Source organism: Phocoena sinus, chromosome 10 (genome assembly GCF_008692025.1).
Source record: "Phocoena sinus isolate mPhoSin1 chromosome 10, mPhoSin1.pri, whole genome shotgun sequence".
Classification (NCBI taxonomy): domain Eukaryota; kingdom Metazoa; phylum Chordata; class Mammalia; order Artiodactyla; family Phocoenidae; genus Phocoena; species Phocoena sinus.
In genome coordinates, this window is record NC_045772.1 from 21,918,813 (window position 1) to 21,938,046 (window position 19,234).

The window sequence follows — 19,234 nt, forward strand, 5'->3', positions numbered from 1 at the left end:
TGGGGAAGCTTTGTTTTATATTGTAAGTTAGTCTGGGCAGCTCTGCTCCATGTGTTTATTATCTTCCTCCTGGGACTAGTCAGGGCATGGCCTAAGCCCAACCAAGCAAGCACACTTTGGGCCTCTGCTTGCATCATGTTAGCTATCATCCATTGGCTAAAGCAAGTCACAAACCAAGCTCCAAATCAATGGGTAGGGAAATATACTCCACCCACATAAGTGCAAAGAGCTGCAGTGTTGTATGGCAGAGGGCATGCAATAGGAGGGACTAATAATGTAATCTGTGACGTCCCTATTCTGTGGTTAACCATTCTCATCTTCCTGGTCTCTAAGCATCTGAGTCTCCCAGGTCTTAGTACTTAAACCTCTTTTCTTCTCTGTCTTTACTTACTTCCTAGTTGGCTTCATCCAGTCTCTCAGCTTCAAATGACATCTTTATCTAACAATAAAAATTTTATTTATTCATCCTGGACCTTACCATAAACTCTAAATTAGGTGTCTGCTGGACATGTCTATTGGATGCTAATGGGCATCCAAACTCAGCATTCCAAAAACTGAGTATTTAGCCTCCATAACCCCTTCTCGCCAAATTGGTCCATCTTCCAATATTCACCATTTCAGCAAATGGTAGCGCTGTCCTTCTAGTTGTTTGGCCCCAAAACTTTAGGGTTTCTTCACATTTTAATTTAGTTCTTCATCAGATTTTATTGGCTTTGTGCTCAAACTATATCCAGAATTTCAGTACTTTTCATTCCCTTCACTACTACCACCAGAGCCCAAGTCTTGATTATCTCTTGCCTCCTAGCTGGTTTCCCTGCTTCTTCCTTTGCTTCTGTATTAGTCTGGAGTATGGTTTGTATTAGTTTGGAGTATGGTCCAAAATTTTATTGGAGTATGGTTGCTTTACAATGTTGTGTTAGCCTCCACTGCACAACAAAATGAATCAGCCATACACATACAGATATCCCCTCCCTTTTGGACTTCCCTCCCATTTAGGTTACCACAGTATATTAAGTAGAGTTCCCTATGCTATGCAATAAAAATATGGAACACTTCATGAATTTGTGTGTCATCCTTGCACAGGGGCCATGCTAATCTCTGTATCATTCCAATTTTAGTATATGTGCTGCTGAAGCGAGCACGAGGATTAGCCTTAATGAGGGGAATGGATGCTTCCTCTGAGACAGAAGTGAAGGAAGATAGGAAAGGTAAAGACATTGGCCAGAAGTCCCTAGTTAAATAGGAGGAGAGGAAGAGATCTTCTTTAGAATAGGAGAAATGGTATTTCTGAGTTTTTTGAAGACACATCCTGTTTCTCTTATGCCATTTCCACCCCCAGTCTAAACCTACTTATAACTTTCAGCTATTCTTCACCTGATGTTTTTCTAGATTCTTGTTTTGGGATGTTCTTCTCTGGACATATTCCAATCTGTTGATGTTCCTGTGAAACTTTAGTATCCACGCTTGAACACAGTACTCTGGATATAGTCTAGCTAATGTAGGGTACAAAGGATCTGTTGCTTCTCAAGTTGTTTAGACATTTATTCATTTACAAAGGCTAGGATGTTCTTATCTTTTAAATTCTTACCTTTCATCCCAAGAGATGCCTACAGGGCTAATTGGTACCAGACAGGGCATCAGGGGTTGTTACTTCTGTGTTAAATGCCGTTCTCATTGGCTTTTCTTCTTTTTTCTCTATCAAGTTTATCTTTACTAACTGGTTGTTACTTCTTTTGGTAGTGGGTCTTGTTTCTCAATAGTTTTTATTTCCCCTGCTACCTGTGCTATTTTCTCTACTGATCATCATCACAATACCACTTTATATCTTTGTTCTATTTATTTTCTCCTTTAATAAAAAATTGGTCTTCCTTTATCTGGTCATTCTCTTTTGCAAGCTTCAGAAGGGCTATGGTTAGAGTGTTAAATTTGGAAGGGGGAACCAGTGCAGGCAAACTGACATCCTCACATCCCCTTTCTGTCTGCTGTTTTGGCACTCTTAGAATACAACCCAAAAAGCCATTTTGAAACATCCAGGGGTTTTGGATAAAATATAACAAAGATCTCTTTAAATGCATAATTGAGCTTTCATGTATCAGGGAAATACATACAGCCAAACCAAAAAGGAAGCTAAAACCCAAGGCTTAAAAATAGGAACATTCTTTTCTATATCCTCTCCCCTTTTCCTACCGTTTGTTTTTCTCAGTTTTGGTGCTACTGAGACTTAACTTTAATAGCCATTTCCAATTGGAGAGAGAATTTCTTTTGCTTTTATCAGCAATTCAGCATTAAGATATATATGTCTTCTCACTAAGCTGTTTTCATCACTAATTGTGATTGGAGGTTTTTTTTTCCCCTGAAAGGTGCTAAGACATTGTGAGTGCTTCATATCTGTTTACTGTATAAATATTGAAGTGTTACTATATTATCAACTGCATAATTGTCTATTCAGAAACTATGTTTATTTTAAATGATTAATTTTAAAGAAATGGAGAAATTTGATCCATTGGAAAAGCAGGCCCCAAATTTGGGTTCACCTATTTTAGTGTTATTTCTTTTTTTTTTTTTAGGGGCACTGAGGGCTGTGGGCCCATTTGCTCCTGCATCCACAGCCAGTGTCAGCTCTCTCCTAAGACTGCCTTCTTTTTTATTTATTTATTTATTTTGGCTGCGTTGGCTCTTTGTTGCTGCATGCAGGCTTTCTCTTGTTGCGGAGCATGGGCTCTAGGTGCGTGAGCTTCAGTAGTTGCAGCATGCAGACCCAGTAGTTGTGGTGCGTGGGCTCTAGGGCATGTGGGCTTCAGTAGTTGTGGCATGTGGGCTCAGAAGTTGTGGCTCGCGGGCTCTAGAGCGCAGGGTCAGTAGTTGTGGCGCACAGATTTAGTTGCTCCGCGGCATGTGGGATCTTCCCAGACCAGGGATCGAACCCATGTCCCCTGCATTGATTGGCAGGCAGGTTCTTAACCACTGCTCCACCAGGAAAGTCCTAGTGTTATTTCTTTGTATACATTCCACTTGCTTTTAGAATGTTTTAGACTAAATATTATTTCATGAGAACACGTTTTTTCAAGGTTTGGTCAATTATGGATTGTGGATTTGGGGGAGAGTGCTGAGGTGAACAGAATGGTAGTAAGTAATTTGAATGAGAATAATAGATGCTGACTCAAGGTAGGGGATGATAAATTACAAAATATTACGGAATTAACCTATATTTTGAAAAGGAAAAGTCTATAAATTTGACCTATTTAAATTTTATACTATTTGTGATAATACTGGGATAGCAGGAAATAGTTCCTAGTTCCACTGTTTCCCTTAAGTTTATGAGAATGATCCATTCCATTTTGACAATTCTCACATTCTCTTATCAAAGAAGCTAATTACATCAACCATGGATTTGGAAAGATTGACTAATTTTTACAGTCCAAAAGTATAGTTGGACTGTACTGTTGGATAGTACAAACAAAAGTATAGTTGGACTGTACTGTACAGGTGGATTCTTAACCACTGCATCACCAGGGAAGTCCATTATCTTCTTTTTTGTTTCTACTATTTCTTACTCATAGTGGGTTACTTCCTTTCACGTTCAGTGGTTTCTAAATTTGAATTTGTGTTTTTCAAAGCTTTAACTCTTGGAACTCTTGGAGGCCTGAGTTTAAAGTGTATTTTTTCAGAGAGGACTTATATCTGCTTCTGCTAAGCATTTATGTCTACCTCTGGTACTATGAACCCAAATCACTTTATTCTACATTTTTGGCTCTGAGGGGCACAGAGATTGTGTTAACTTTGGCCTCAAACCCTTGTGAGGACAGAATTGTGGGTAGGAATTCTTAGAGCAGTGGGATTTATTTCTGTCATTCTAATCTGTTTAGAGCTAAAACCTTACTTTCCCTCTCTGCAACAGATTTTTGTAACAAGTTTTTAATTTTTATTTTATTTTTTTTTACTGCGGCTGTTGTTCTTTGGGGGTTTTAATTTTTGTAGGAGTCCTTGATCTATCCTCTCAGCTTGCTTGAGCTTCAGACTTTGTCTCCTGCTCCCCTCCTAGTCCCACCTTGGTTAAAGCCCAGGTACTAATCTATCAGGGATTGGTAGATTTCCTTGAACAAATTCTTCTTCCAGTGCTCAATGCCTGGATTCATACTTTCTGTCCCTCATTCCCTTCCCCAGGCTCTGAGGAATTCCATTTTCCTTTTCATCTCTATATTTAAAATACTGTTTAGTTTTTCAAAATTTTAAGGTGTGCTATTCCAGGAAGGGTTTTTCTAACATTAAGTCCAAACTTTTGTGAAAATTTGAAGGAAATCAAATTAGTAGTAAGAAAGTTGGTTGAAAGACATAGAATGAGAGTGAGAAGAATTAGATTATTTCAAGGGATATTTTTTAGGGAGTGAAAAAAATTAACTTTTTATGCCACACATTGAAACATTGTTTTAAGGAGCTGCATAAGTTTCTACAGTTTAATTTTCCTTTCGTATAGTGCTATATATATATTTATAAATTATTTTATTTCCATGTTTATTAGTGTCTATACATATCATACCCAGAAAATTATAAATCAAGTGTATTTCAGTTATGCCTTTTTGGCAATAAATTCAGATCACGTTGATATATCTTCAGTGGTCCTCAAGCCTCATTAACAATGCATTTATAAACCATTTTATACTGGGTTAATTATACAATAATATTTTATTAATTAAAAACATTTTTACATTATATATTATTTTATAGTGATATTTCTTTTTTGTATTGAGATGAAAATCCCATACTAGAGATTACTTTTAGTACAAGAGGACAAAGTTGCCATGATGACAGTGTTCAGTTTAACACACAGAGACATGTGCACATGCTAAGGACCTGGTAGACATTTTAAAATTCTTGAGAGGAAAAAAAATTTTTTTAATGTATAGCTAAAAAAGCTTCCTCTTTGAAATCTTCCTTGATCTTCCTCAAGGCAGAAACCAATCTCTCCCTGCAATACTCACATATTCTTGTCTTCTATGTTATGTTCCTACCTTCTTCTACCTTTTACCCTCAAAATAATTCTTAAATGTCTACATTTTTGAGGTACTCTTTTCTAGGCATTGGTGATACCATGATGAAAAAAATAGGTGTCTACATTTCCACTAAACTTACAGTTTATTAAAGGGAATAGACAATCACATAACATTATAATGTAGTACTATAAATGCTATGATGAGGAAGATTACCAACATAACAAGGTCAAATGGCTACACAGAAGCAGAGGTGTTTCACACATTCAAGCTTTTGGGTTTTGTTTCTAGGATCTCTTCTTTATTTCACACTACCTTTCTGTCAGAGTGCTAAGATTACAGAGAATATGTATGAATACATAAAATGACAGAATTTTTTAACCTAAGCATTCCTAATGCAACTGTGCTTCTTTTTCCTTCTTTTTTTTTTTTTCCAGACAGAAAAAGGGAGTGCACTTCATGAAGCAGCTTTGTTTGGAAAGGTAGATGTTGTGCGAGTTCTATTAGAAACAGGTAACTATCATGATTCTCCATGGAACTTATCTTGATTCTCCATGGGGCTTATCTTACCAAAAACTATTTGTATTTCAGGAGTAGACAAAGGAAAATGACACTTTTTTTTTTTTTCTTGACAATCACCCTCATTTCTTACCTTCACTCTAAATTGCAGGTACGTATTCATACCATGTAGAATTGAGCCTCAATGTTTAGGGAAAAAAACTGATAACAATGTGTACCTTCCTTTACTCAGTAGATACTTTAATAAAAAGCTTTTAGAAATTATAATTTTAAACACTTAAATCACATTAAAATAGAAACTACCAAAAAGAAAAGGAAATGTCTGCCTTCTATAGGAGGATGGAACTGATCCCCGTGAAGTTAAGACAATTACTTGGTTTATTAAAGAACGTACTACTTTCCCTAGGTTTTTATATTGTGAATAATGGTAAGCAGAAATTAGAGTTCCCTGTCCTTCAGGTAAATTCTTCTTCTAGTTACTTCATCAACTGAGTAGTTACTGTTTGTAAGCTGCAGTGATTTAAAGGAAACCTTTTAGAGGGAAAGCTTTCAAGGAACAACAAAGTAGGCTTATTTGTCTCCATATGTATATTGTGACTGAAATAAAATTGGAACTGAGGTCAGATTTTTTTAAGATCAAAAGGCATGGATAATGGAGAGGGTGTGGAAAAAAGGGAACCCTTGTGCACTGTTGGGGGGAATGTAAATTGTTACAGCCACTATGGAGAACAACATGGAGGTTCCTTAAAAAACTAAAAATAGAATTACCATATGACCCAGCAATCCCACACCTGGGCATATACCCAGAGAAAACCATAATTCAAAAAGACACATGCGAGAGAGGGGGAGATGGCAGAAGAGTAAGACGCGGAGATCACCTTCCTCCCCACAAATACATAAGAAATACATCTACACGTGGAACAACTCCTACAGAACACCTACTGAATGCTGGCAGAAGACCTCAGACCTCCCAAAAGGCAAGAAACTCCCCACGTAACTGGGTAGGGCAAAAGAAAAAAGAATAAACAGAGACAAAAGGATAGGGACGGGACCTGCACCAGTGGGAGGGAGCTGTGAAGGAGGAAAGGTTTCCACACATTAGGAAGCCCCTTCGCGGGCGGAGACTGCGGGTGGCGGAGGGCGGAAGCTTCGGAGCCGTGGAGGAGAGCACAGCAACAGGGGTGCGGAGGGCAAAGCGGAGAGATTCCTGCACAGAAGATCGGTGCTGACCGGCACTCACCAGCCTAAGAGGCTTGTCTGCTCAACCACCAGGGCGGGCTGGGCTGGCAGCTGAGGCTCGGGCTTCGGTCGGAGCGCAGGGAGAGGACTGGGGTTGGTAGGCTGAACACAGCCTGCAGGGGGTTAGTGCACCACGGCTAGCCGGGAGGGAGTCCGGGGAAAAGTCTGGACCTGCCGAAGAGGCAAGAGATTTTTCTTCCCTCTTTGTTTCCTGGTGCCTGAGGAGAGGGGATTAAGAGTGCTGCTTAAAGGAGCTTCAGAGACGGGCATGAGCCACGGCTAACAGCACGGACCCCAGAGACGGGCATGAGATGCTAAGGCTGCTGCTGCCACCACCAAGAAGCCTGTGTGTGAGCACAGGTCACTATCCACACCCCCCTTCCGGGGAGCCTGTGCAGCCTGCCACTGCCAGGGTCCCATGATCCAGGGAGAACTTCCCCAGGAGAACGCACGGCGCATCTCAGGCTGGTGCAACGTCATGCTGGCCTCTGCTGCCACAGGCTCGCCCCACACTCCATACCCCTCCCTCCCCCAGGCCTGAGTGAGCCAGAGCCCCCGAATCAGCTGCTCCTTTAACCCCATCCTGTCGGAGCAAAGAACAGACTACCTCCGGTGACCTACACGCAGAGGCGGGGCCAAATCCAAAGCTGAGCCCTGGGAGCTGTGCAAACAAAGAAGAGAAAAGGAAATCTCTCCCAGCAGCCTCAGGAGCAGCAGATTAAACCTCCACAATCAAGTGGATGTACCCTGCATCTGTGGAATACCTGAATAGACAACAAATCATCCCAAATTGAGGAGGTGGACTTCGAGAGCAAGATTTATTATTTTTTCCCCTTTTCCTCTTTTTGTGAGAGTGTATGTGTATGCTACTGTGTGAGATTTTGTCTGTATAGCTTTGCTGACACCATTTGTCCTAGGGTTCTATCTGTCTGTTTTTCTTTTTTTTTTACTTAAAAAAATTTTTTATGAATATTTTATATTTTAATGACTTTATTTTATCTTATTTTATTTTATTTTATCCTCTTTCTTTCTTTCTTTCTACTTTACTCCCTTTTATTCTGAGCCGTGTGGATGAAAAGCTCTTGGTACTGCAGCCAGGAGTCAGTGCTGTGCCTCTGAGGTGGGAGAGCCAACTTCAGGACACTGGTCCACAAGAGACCTTCCAGCTCAATGTAATATCAAATGGCAAAAATCTCCGAGATATCTCCATCTCGACACCAACGCCCAGCTTCACTCGACGACCAGCAAGCTACAGTGCTGGACACCCTATGCCAAAAAACTAGAAAGACAGGAACACAACCCCACCCATTAGCAGAGAGGCTGCTTAAATCATAAGTCCACAGACACCCCAAAACACACCATCAGACGTGGACCTGCCCACCAGAAAGACAAGATCCAGCCTCACCCAGCAAAACAGAGGCACTAGTCCCCTCCACCAGGAAATCTACACAACCCACTGAAACAACTTTAGCCACTGGGGACAGACGCCAAAAACAACGGGAGCTACGAACCTGCAGCCTGCAAAAAGGAGACCCCAAGCAGAGTAAGATAAGCAAAATGAGAAGACAGAAAAAAACACAGAAGATGAAGGAGCAAGATAAAAACCTACCAGACCTAACAAATGAAGAGGAAATAGGCAGTCTACCTGGAAAAGAATTCAGAATAATGATAGTAAGATGATCCAAAATCTTGGAAACAGAATAGAGAAAATGCAAGAAACATTTAACAAGGACCTAGAAGAACTAAAGATGAAACAAGCAACGATGAACAACACAATAAATGAAATTAAAAGTACTCTAGAAGGGATCAGTAGCAGAATAACTGAGGCAGAAGAACGAATAAGCGACCTGGAAGATAAAATAGTGGAAATAACTACTGCAGAGCAGAATAAAGAAAAAAGAATGAAAAGAACCAAGGACAATCTCAGAGACCTCTGGGACAACATTAAACGCACCAACATTCGAATTATAGGGGTTCCAGAAGAAGAATAGAAAAAGAAAGGGACTGAGAAAATATTTGAAGAGATTATTGTTGAAAACTTCTTTAATATGGGAAAGGAAATAGTTAATCAAGCCCAGGAAGCACAGAGAGTCCCATACAGGATAAATCCAAGGAGAAATACACCAAGACACATATTAATCAAACTGTCAAAAATTAAATACAAAGAAAGCATGTTAAAAGCAGCAAGGGAAAAACAACAAATAACACACAAGGGAATCCCCATAAGGTTAACAGCTGATCTTTCAGCAGAAACTCTGCAAGCCAGAGGGAGTGGCAGGACATATTTAAAGTGATGAAGGAGAAAAACCTACAACCAAGATTACTCTACCCAGCAAGGATCTCATTCAGATTTGATGGAGACATTAAAACCTTTACAGACAAGCAAAAGCTGAGAGAGTTCAGCACCACCAAACCAGCTTTACAACAAATGTTAAAGAATCTTCTCTAGGCAAGAAACACAAGAGAAGGAAAACACTTACAATAACAAACCGAAAACAATTAAGAAAATGGGAATAGGAACATACATATCGATAATTAACTTCAATGTAAATGGATTAAATGCTCCCACCAAAAGACACAGACTGGCTGAATGGATACAAAACCAAGACCCATATCTATGCTGTCTACAGGAGACCCACTTCAGACATAGAGACACATACAGACTGAAAGTGAGGGGATGGAAAAAGATATTCCATGCAAATGGAAACCAAAATAAAGCTGGAGTAGCAATTCTCATATCAGACAAAATAGACTTTAAAATCAAGACTATTAGAAGAGACTAAGAAGGACACTATATAATGATCAAGGGATTGATCCAAGAAGATATAACAATTGTAAATATTTATGCACCCAACATAGGATCACCTCAATACATAAGGCAAATACTAACAGCCAAAATAGAGGAAATTGACAGTAACACATTCATAGTAGGGGACTTTAACACTCCACTTTCACCAATGGACAGATCATCCAAAATGAAAATAAATAAGGAAACACAAGCTTTAAATGATACATTAAACAAGATGGATTTAATTGATATTTGTAGGACATTCTATCCAAAAACAACAGAATACACATTTTTCTCAAGTGCTCATGGAACATTCTCCAGGATAGATCATATCGTGGGTCACAAATCAAGCCTTGGTAAATTTAAGAAAATTGAAATTGTATCAAGTATCTTTTCCGACCACAACACTATGAGACTAGATATCAATTACAGGAAAAGATCTGTAAAAAATAGAAAGACATGGAGGCTAAACAATACACTACTTAATAATGAAGTGCACTGAAGAAATCAAAGAGGAACTCAAAAAATACCTAGAAACAAATGACAATGGAGACACGATGACCCAAAACCTATGGGATGCAGAAAAAGCAGTTCTAAGAGGGAAGTTTATAGCAATACAATCCTACCTCAAGAAACAGGGAACATCTAGAATAAACAACCTAACCTTGCACCTAAAGCAGTTAGAGAAAGAAGACCAAAAAACCCCCAAAGTTAGCAGAAGGAGGAAACCATAAAGATTAGACCAGAAATAAATGAAAAAGAAGGAATCGATAGCAAAGATCAATAAAACTAAAAGCTGGTTCTTTGAGAAGATAAACAAAATTGATAAACCGTTAGCCAGACTCATCAAGAAAAAAAGGGAGAAGACTCAAATCAATAGAATTAGAAGTGAAAAAGGAGAAGTAACAACTGAAACTGCAGAAATACAAATGATCATGAGACATTACTACAAGCATCTCTATGCCAATAAAATGGGCAACCTGGAAGAAATGGACAAATTCTTAGAAATGCACAACCTGCCAAGCCTGAATCAGGAAGAAATAGAAAATATGAACAGACCAATCACAAGCACTGAAATTGAAACTGTGATTAAAAATCTTCCAACAAACAAAAGCCCAGGACCAGATAGCTTTTCAGGCGAATTCTATCAAACATTTAGAGAAGAACTAACACCTATCCTTCTCAAACTCTTCCAAAATATAGCAGAGGGAGGAACACTCCGAAACTCATTCTATGAGGCCACCATCACCCTGATACCAAAACCAGACAAGGATGTCACAAAGAATGAAAACTACAAGCCAGTATCACTGATGAACATAGATGCAAAAACCTCAAGAAAATACTAGCAAACAGAATCCAACAGCACATTAAAAGGATCATACACTATGATCAAGTGGGTTTATTCCAGGAATGCAAGGATTCTTCAATATATGCAAATCAATCAATGTGATACACCATATTAACAAATTGAAGGAGAAAAACCATATGATCATCTCAATAGATGCAGAGAAAGCTTCTGACAAAATTCAACACCCATTTATGATAAAAACCCTGCAGAAAGTAGGCATAGAGGGAACTTTCCTCAACATAATAAAGGCCATATATGACAAACCCACAGCCAACATCATCCTCAATGGTGAAAAACTGAAAGCATTTCCACTAAGATCAGGAATAAGACAAGGTTACCCACTCTTATTCAACATAGTTTTGGAAGTTTTAGCCACAGCAATCAGAGAAGAAAAGGAAGTAAAAGGAATCCAAATCGGAAAAGAAGAAGTAAAGCTGTTACTGTTTGCAGATGACATGATACTATACATAGAGAATCCTAAAGATGCTACCAGAAATCTACTAGAGGTCATCAATGAATTTGGTAAAGTAACAGGATACAAAATTAACGCACAGAAATCTCTGGCATTCCTTTTCACTAATGATGAAAAATCTGAAAGTGAAATCAAGAAAACACTCCCATTTACCATTGTAACAAAAAGAATAAAATATCTAGTTATAAAACTACCTAAGGAAACAAAAGACCTGTATGCAGAAAATTATGAGACACAGATGAAAGAAAGACAATACAAGTAGATGGAGAGATATACCATGTTCTTGGATTGGAAGAATCAACATTGTGAAAATGACTCTACTACCTAAAGCAATCTACAGATTCAATGCAATCCCTATGAAACTACCGCTGGTATTTTTCACAGAACTAGAACAAAAAATTTCACAATTTGTATGGAAACACAAAAGACCCCGAATAGCCAAAGCAACCTTGAGAACAAAAAACGAAGCTGGAGGAATCAGGCTCCCTGATTTCAGACTATACTACAAAGCTACAGTAATCAAGACAGTATGGTACTGGCACAAAAACAGAAATATAGATCCATGGAACAGGATAGAAAGCCCAGAGATACACCCACGCACATATGGTCACCTTATCTTTGATAAAGGAGGCAGGAATGTACATTGTAGAAAGGACAGCCTCTTCAATAAGTGGTGCTGAGAAAAATAAGCTCAAAATAGATTAAATACCTAAATATAAGGCCAGAAACTATCAAACTCTTAGAGGAAAACATAGGCAGAACACTCTATGACATAAATCACAGCAAGGTCCTTTTTGACCCACCTCCTAGAGAAGTGGAAATAAAAACAAAAATAAACAAATGGGGCCTAATGAAACTTCACAGCTTTTGCACAGCAAAGGAAACCATAAACAAGACCAAAAGACAACCCTCAGAATGAGAGAAAATATTTGCTCATGAAGCAACTGACAAAGGATTAATCTCCAAAATTTACAAGCCTCTCTTGCAGCTCAATAACAAAAAACAAACAACCCAATCCAAAAATGGGCAGAAGACCTAAATAGACATTTCTCCAAAGAAGATACACAGACTGCCAACAAACACATGAAAGAATGCTCAACATTATTAATCATTAGAGAAGTGCAAATCAAAACTACAATGAGATATCATCTCACACCGGTCATATTGGCCATCATCAAAAAATCTAGAAACAATAAATGCTGGAGAGGTTGTGGAGAAAAGGGAACAGTCTTGCACTGCTGATGGGAATGTGAGTTGGTACAGCCAATGGAGAACAGTGTGGAGGTTCCTTAAAAAACAACAAATAGAACTACCATATGACCAAGCAATCCCACTACTGGGCATATACGCTGAGAAAACCATTTCAGAAAGAGTCATGTTCCAAAATGTTCATTGCAGCTCTATTTACAATAGCCAGGAGATGGAAACAACCTAAGTGTCCATCATCGGATGACTGGATAAAGAAGATGTGGCACATATATACAATGGAATATTACTCAGCCATAAAAAGAAAAGAAATTGAATTATTTATAGTGAGGTGGATGGACCTAGAGTCTGTCATGCAGAGTGAAGTAAGTCAGAAAGAGAAAGACAAATACCGTATGCTAACACATGTATATGGAATCTAAAAAAAAAAAATGTCATGAAGAACCTAAGGGTAAGACAGGAATAAAGACACAGACCCACTAGAGAATGGACTTGAGGATATGAGGAGGGGGAAGGGTAAGCTGTGACAGAGTGAGAGAGTGGCACAGACATATATACACTACCAAACGTAAAATAGATAGCTAGTGGGAAGCAGCCACATAGCACAGGGAAATCAGCTTGGTGCTTTGTGACCACCTAGAGGGGGTGGGCGGGAAGGAGACGCCAGAGGGAAGAGATATGGGAACATATGTATATGTATAACTGATTCACTTTGTTATAAAGCAGAAACTAACACACTATTGTAAAGCAATTATACTCCAATAAAGATGTAAAAAAAAAAAATAGACACATAAACCCCAATGTTCATTGTTGCACTATTTACAATAGCCAGGTCATGGAAGCAACCTAAATGCCTATTGACAGACAAATGGATAAAGATGTGGTACATGTATATACAATGGAATATTACTCAGCCATAAAAAGGAACGAAATTGGGTCATTTGTAGACACGTGGATGAATCTAGAGACTGCCATACAGAGTGAAGTAAGTCAGAAAGAGAAAAACAAATATCGTATATTAACGCATATATGTGGAACCTAGAAAAATGGTACAGATAAACCAGTTTGCACAGTAGAAATAGAGACACAGATATAGAGAACAAACGTATGGACACCAGAGAGGGGAAGTGGTGGGGAGTGGGTGTGGTGGTGGTGTGATGAATTGGGAGATTGGGATTGACATATATACATTAATATGTATAAAATAGATAACTAATAAGAGCCTGCTGTATACAAAAATAAATAAAATAAAATTCAAATAATAAGGCATGGATACAAATTTATGCTTGTTAAAAACTGATGTGAGTCTTTTATGTTTTAAACTATATTTAGTGTGTTTATTTTCCTCAGTAAAAATGTTAAAAGTATTGGCAGACTATTGCATTGTGATTGTTCTTACGTGAAGTTAAAATTTCATGTATATGTAACTTTGGTATGTAACACAATGATATAATAAATGAGGCAACCAATTCAATTTGTGCTGTTAACACATTTCCATAAAAATTTAAGCAAATACTAATAATTTTATTATAATGAACTAACTGTTGAGGCTAGATCCTGAAACCTGGCTTTGTTTGTGCTTAGACATTTGGGAAGTTTATAAACTTTTTGCTGTTTGCTACATTATACTCTTCACAATAAAAGCTCTTTACAATAAACATTTGAGAATTAAAATAATTCCAAAGGTGTTTCATTTACAAACTTGAAGAAGTTTGCTCACCAGGTATTTGATGAGTGTTGCTGACATTGAATATAATCTTGCATAAATAAATATTAAATATTTGACTTTGTATTTGGACAATAATTCAAAATAATCCTGCTTTTTCAACTTTTGTGAATACTAAAGTATTCTAAGACTGTTCTTATACTACTTACATGGTACATTATTTTTATTTTTTCCATATTATACGGAATATATAAATCATATGACCATTATACTTTAGGAATTTAAATTCTAAATCAGTAACATTTTTCAGCTTGATAGTCTACCATTAGTTAACTAGCTGTAACCTCAATTAGCTATAATCTGAAAAAACAATATTAATGAATGGATCAGTGCCCTTTAAGAGTTAATTCATTATCAAGAATGTTCCTAATCTTTGGCATCAGTGGTGTCCCACCTTCTTTCTTAGTAAAATCGTGTGTGTGTGTGTGTGTGTGTGTGTGTGTGTGTGTGTGTGTGTGTGTGTGTCTTTAAAAAAATCACCTTAAGTGCTTGGTCTGTATACTTTTGAAATTAGAGCAGTTATGTATTGACTGTGTCTTCTAATGATACCCCACTTGTGTACATCTAGTGGGTTTTTCTTTTTCTTTCAGGAATTGATGCCAACATAAAAGATAGCTTAGGTAGAACTGTCTTAGACATTCTGAAAGAACATCCATCTCAGAAATCTCTCCAGATTGCAAGTCTCTTACAAGGTAAAGAGTGTTGAATGATGGATGAGTTTGTGTTACAGTTAAGATTAAATTAAAACTGTCCTAGTTTTCTCTTGGGTTTTAACATTTACTTTTGAATGAACTTATTATTTGCTTTTTTTTCTGGTATACTTTTAAGCTCAATAATAATTACTACCTTTTAATGTTTTATTTCGGTTTTTCAACTGCTCAGTAATTTTTTAAAAGCTAAATTTTTTTTTACTTATGTGATATTAAAAAGTGTTTTTAATTAAACACATGTAATAAATATGTAGTTATGAACTTGAAGGTATTAGGACTGTAAAGTGATGATGCTGAGGTATTATCTTACACTTGAATAATGCTTTAAGAGTTTTCAGGGATTTTCTGTTATTTTGTCTGTTTTCTATAACTGTGAGGTAGATAAGTCAGATATCGTTATTCTTCTTTTTCACGTGAGGGAAACTGAAACTCCAAGAGGTTAAGTGACTTGCTCAAACTTATATATCCTATTCTAAGTGGTAAAACTGGTGTGTAAATGCTGGGTTAACAACAACAAAATTGTACTTAGTTGAAAGAATACAGATTATTTCCTACCAAATCCAGTAGTACAAGATAATTCAGTCTTGCCAGCCTTTGGTTTTGATAAAGGTCATTTTAAGTACATTTATAGTTAGTTGCAATTACTAGGTCTGTTGAAGGTTTGACAACCACCTAGGTACTACTTTTTCATTTGCAGGATTACATACTTCCCCATTTGATCTAAAAATTTTATGAAAAATTTAGATTTAAGTGCTTTCCGTTTCTGCTTGGTGATTAGGCCTGATGTGTAACATGTTCCCTTAAAAATCCAGTTGTTTGTTCTTTCCTTTCCACTTAGCTCCTGCACTGTTCAGTGGGGATTATCCCCTACAGTTGTTACAGATTGGCTGTGAATGTAATAGAGGGAGGTGGGATGGGTGCCACTGGATATCATTTGAGAAGCTGAAGAGCAGCTTTGTCCTGCAAGGAGATAGGTGAATTAAAACCATGTTGAGCAGGAGACATGCATAATAGATACAGGAGTCAACAAAGCCCAAAGAGGGGGAAAGAATAGTTGCACTACAGGAGGTCATTATGTTCTTTTCTTTCTTTACTTCTGAAACCTCTCAGGGAAGTTCAAACCCCTACAATTTTCTTGTCAATAAAGAAGTTAATTGCAAGTCAAGCGCATATATAGATAAATCAGAGGCGGATACAAGTATGGCTCGTCATATTAATTCAAATTAAAGTCAAGTTGAATGAAAAGTGAAAAATAAAAGAGTGATATATACAGTATTTAAAGAAGTCTTTCCCTTCTAGGCACTTTGTATTTCATATTGGATTTTTGCCTCTAACTGAACTTTAAAAAAACTGAGACTTGTGCATAATATGTCTCTCAGGAGAAGCAAAATAAATGTCATCCACTAAAAAGGGGGCATGACATAATTACAGACATTTCTAACATATTGCACTGGTTCAACTTAGATGAAAATGTTATTATATAGGAGTAACTGTCTGTTCTCCTAAATGGTCAAGATTCATTAGGTATGCCAATTTGTGATGGAGTATTTGTGACATCTTTGAATTTTTAAAATTATTGTCAAATTTTAGAATGTGAACACATTATATTCTCTGCATTCCTGCTTTTCAAATCACTGGTACAGTTTATTATTTATTTTAAATTAATTAATTAATTTATGGCTGCATTGGGTTTTCGTTGCTGTGTGCAGGGTTTCTCTAGTTGCAGGGAGCGGGGGCTACTCTTCGTTGCTGTGTGGTGGGCTTCTCATTGCGGTGGCTTCTCTTGTTGCGGAGCATGGGCTCTAGGTGCTCGGGCTTCAGTAGTTGCGGCTCGTGGGCTCAGTAGTTGTGGCTCGTGGGCTCTAGAGTGCAGGCTCAGTAGTTGTGGCACATGGGCTAAGTTGCTCCGCAGCATGTGAGATCTTCCTGGACCAGGGCTCAAATCCGTGTCCCCTGCATTGGCTGGCAGATTCTTAACCACTGCACCACCAAGGAAGTCCCAAATCACTGGTACATTTTAAGTCTTATAAAAAAGTTTGTTATTTTAGTAAAGACAATTTATAGTAGATAAAATTACTGCCTGAGTCAGAAATTTTCAGTATAGAACCCCATAAGTTGCTTTCTTTTCCTATTAGAATTTGCCTAGTAGAGTTGCTCTTAGATAGAAACTATTTGGATAGTATGAAAACAAAAGTGGTTGGCATGATAGCACAAAGTTTCTTAAGTGAATTTCAAGAAGAAGGGGTTCCTTCGGAATAAAGAAGCGTAAGTATTGATTTAACCCCTTAGCCAGAGGCTGTAAACCATCCATTGTGGGCTGAATGCCTTTTGGCGGGTAGCAGATATGTTTTGTTTAGATCACATACTTTTGGCTCACACTGTGTTTCTGTAAAAATTGAATTAGCTTTCAGCATTTAAAAATCTACGATTTCAGCTAACTCCCCAGAGTTTGGGTTTCTCAAAAAAATGCAGGCTTTCGTTTTACTTCATTGCCGAACTTTAGATGGGGCATCTGCTCTCTGGTTAACCAGGCTCTGCAGGCTTTCCATTTTTTTTGTTACATTGAGGTTGAATGTTAATCGACATTTATCCCTGCATTCAGATGCTGTTTTCTTATGATTAAGAGAAAAGTGAGATGCTTCTTGTATCTATCTGGCTTTGCCACTTATTAGCTGAATGAACGTGGCCAAGTTAATAATCCTCCCCCTTTAGTTGTCACCTTTAAAACTGAGATAGTACTAGTGCCTGTGTCATAGTTTTGTAAAGATTAAATGAGTTCATTTATATTAAATACTTAGAACACTGCTGGGTGCATAGTAAGCAATATTTAAGTTTTATTATTATTATATCCTCATCAGAATTGGAAAAATGAGAGACAGGCTGAGTGTGGGACAAAAAAAAAAAAAAAAAAAAAGGTAAAATGTCAATAATAGGGAATTCCCTGGCTGTCCAGTTGATGGGACTCTGCACTCTCACTGCCAGGCCTGGGTTTGATCCCTGGTCACAGAACTAGGAGCCTGAATGCCACGCGGCACAGCCAAATAAAATGAAATGAAATAAAATTTAAAAAATAAAATAAATGTCAATAAAAAAAAAAGAATGGGGAAGAACATTATTTCTTTGTTGAACTAAAGTTCAATATGCAATTGTGCTTATCTTACAAGATTACAACACCATCATAAATTAAACTTATCCCACTTCATGCATGTATGTTACCTGACTGATTATTATATCCATCTGAATTTGATATCCCTGTTTAGGGATGAAGTCTATTCAAAGCATCATTCAGAGAGTTTTAAACCTTCAGGTAGGATATATTTACGGAAACTGAGGATGTTAAGGAAAGGTTGTGACAAAAATTTAGTTTTCAGAAAAAGTATTCATGAGTCTCTTCTAAAATATATTTTCTGTTTTAATTAAAAAGCTTTAAATTAATAGCTCATCATGAAGTTCTTTCAGTTTGTTTGATTTTTTGAAGTTCTTTAAAAACTTAGGATATAAAGAAATAAATGAAAAAATGACCATCAAAAGTAAAACAAAGTAGGGCTTCCTTGGTGGTGCAGTGGTTGAGAGTCCGCCTGCCGATGCAGGGGACATGGGTTCGTGCCCTGGTCCAGGAAGATCCCACATGCCGCAGAGTGGCTGGGCCTATGAGCCATGGCCGCTGAGCCTGCATGTCCGGAGCCTGTGCTCTGCAACAGGAGAGGCCACAACAGTGAGAGGCCTGCGTACCGCAAAAAAAAAGTAAAAAACAAAGTTAAAGTTTTTTAAATAAATGAATTCAAGTATGTAATTTCAAAAACTTATATACACAGAATATTTAGAAGGCATGGGAAGATCAACAGTCCTTGAGGCACACATACAGGAAGATAGAACCCAAGAAACACATATTTCATCTCCTGTTGAGTCTCCTTCCCAGAAGACCAAAAGTGAGTAGCTAATTGTAAAACTCTTGAAATGATACTAGTCTGCTATGTACTAAACTGTTATGTTTGTCCTATATGTACAAAAAGGCTCCTACTTGTGAAAATGTCAGGTCTAATAAGTTATACTCTATATCTTATCCATTTATTTGGTCAACATTTATTGAGCTCCTGCTATTTGTCAGGCAGTATTCTTGGTCCTGAGATACCGTGGTGATCAAAGGGACAGCAATCCCTGCTGTCATGAAGTTTACATGGAGTGGGTATTTCACAGTTGACTTATTTTTCCTAAGGTATGTTTTTAATGTAGAATAA

At 37.6% G+C, this 19,234-nt stretch overlaps 1 protein-coding gene and 1 non-coding gene across 7 annotated transcripts in view; one reads left to right on the top strand and one right to left on the bottom strand.

The window, feature by feature from the left end:
- ANKS1B (ankyrin repeat and sterile alpha motif domain containing 1B) overlaps positions 1–19,234 on the top strand; it is a 1,217,724-nt gene that overhangs the window by 195,128 nt on the left and 1,003,362 nt on the right. For all 6 annotated transcript variants that reach the window (XM_032645644.1, XM_032645646.1, XM_032645647.1 and 3 more), the window contains exons 5-7: positions 5,426–5,501; positions 14,877–14,978; positions 18,812–18,925. In XM_032645644.1, the coding sequence (XP_032501535.1) occupies positions 5,426–5,501; positions 14,877–14,978; positions 18,812–18,925 (292 nt within the window). The remainder of the gene's footprint in view (positions 1–5,425; positions 5,502–14,876; positions 14,979–18,811; positions 18,926–19,234) is intronic.
- Positions 1,039–1,142, bottom strand: LOC116761450. The gene has a single exon (XR_004352017.1). It is a non-coding gene; the product is annotated as a U6 spliceosomal RNA (small nuclear RNA).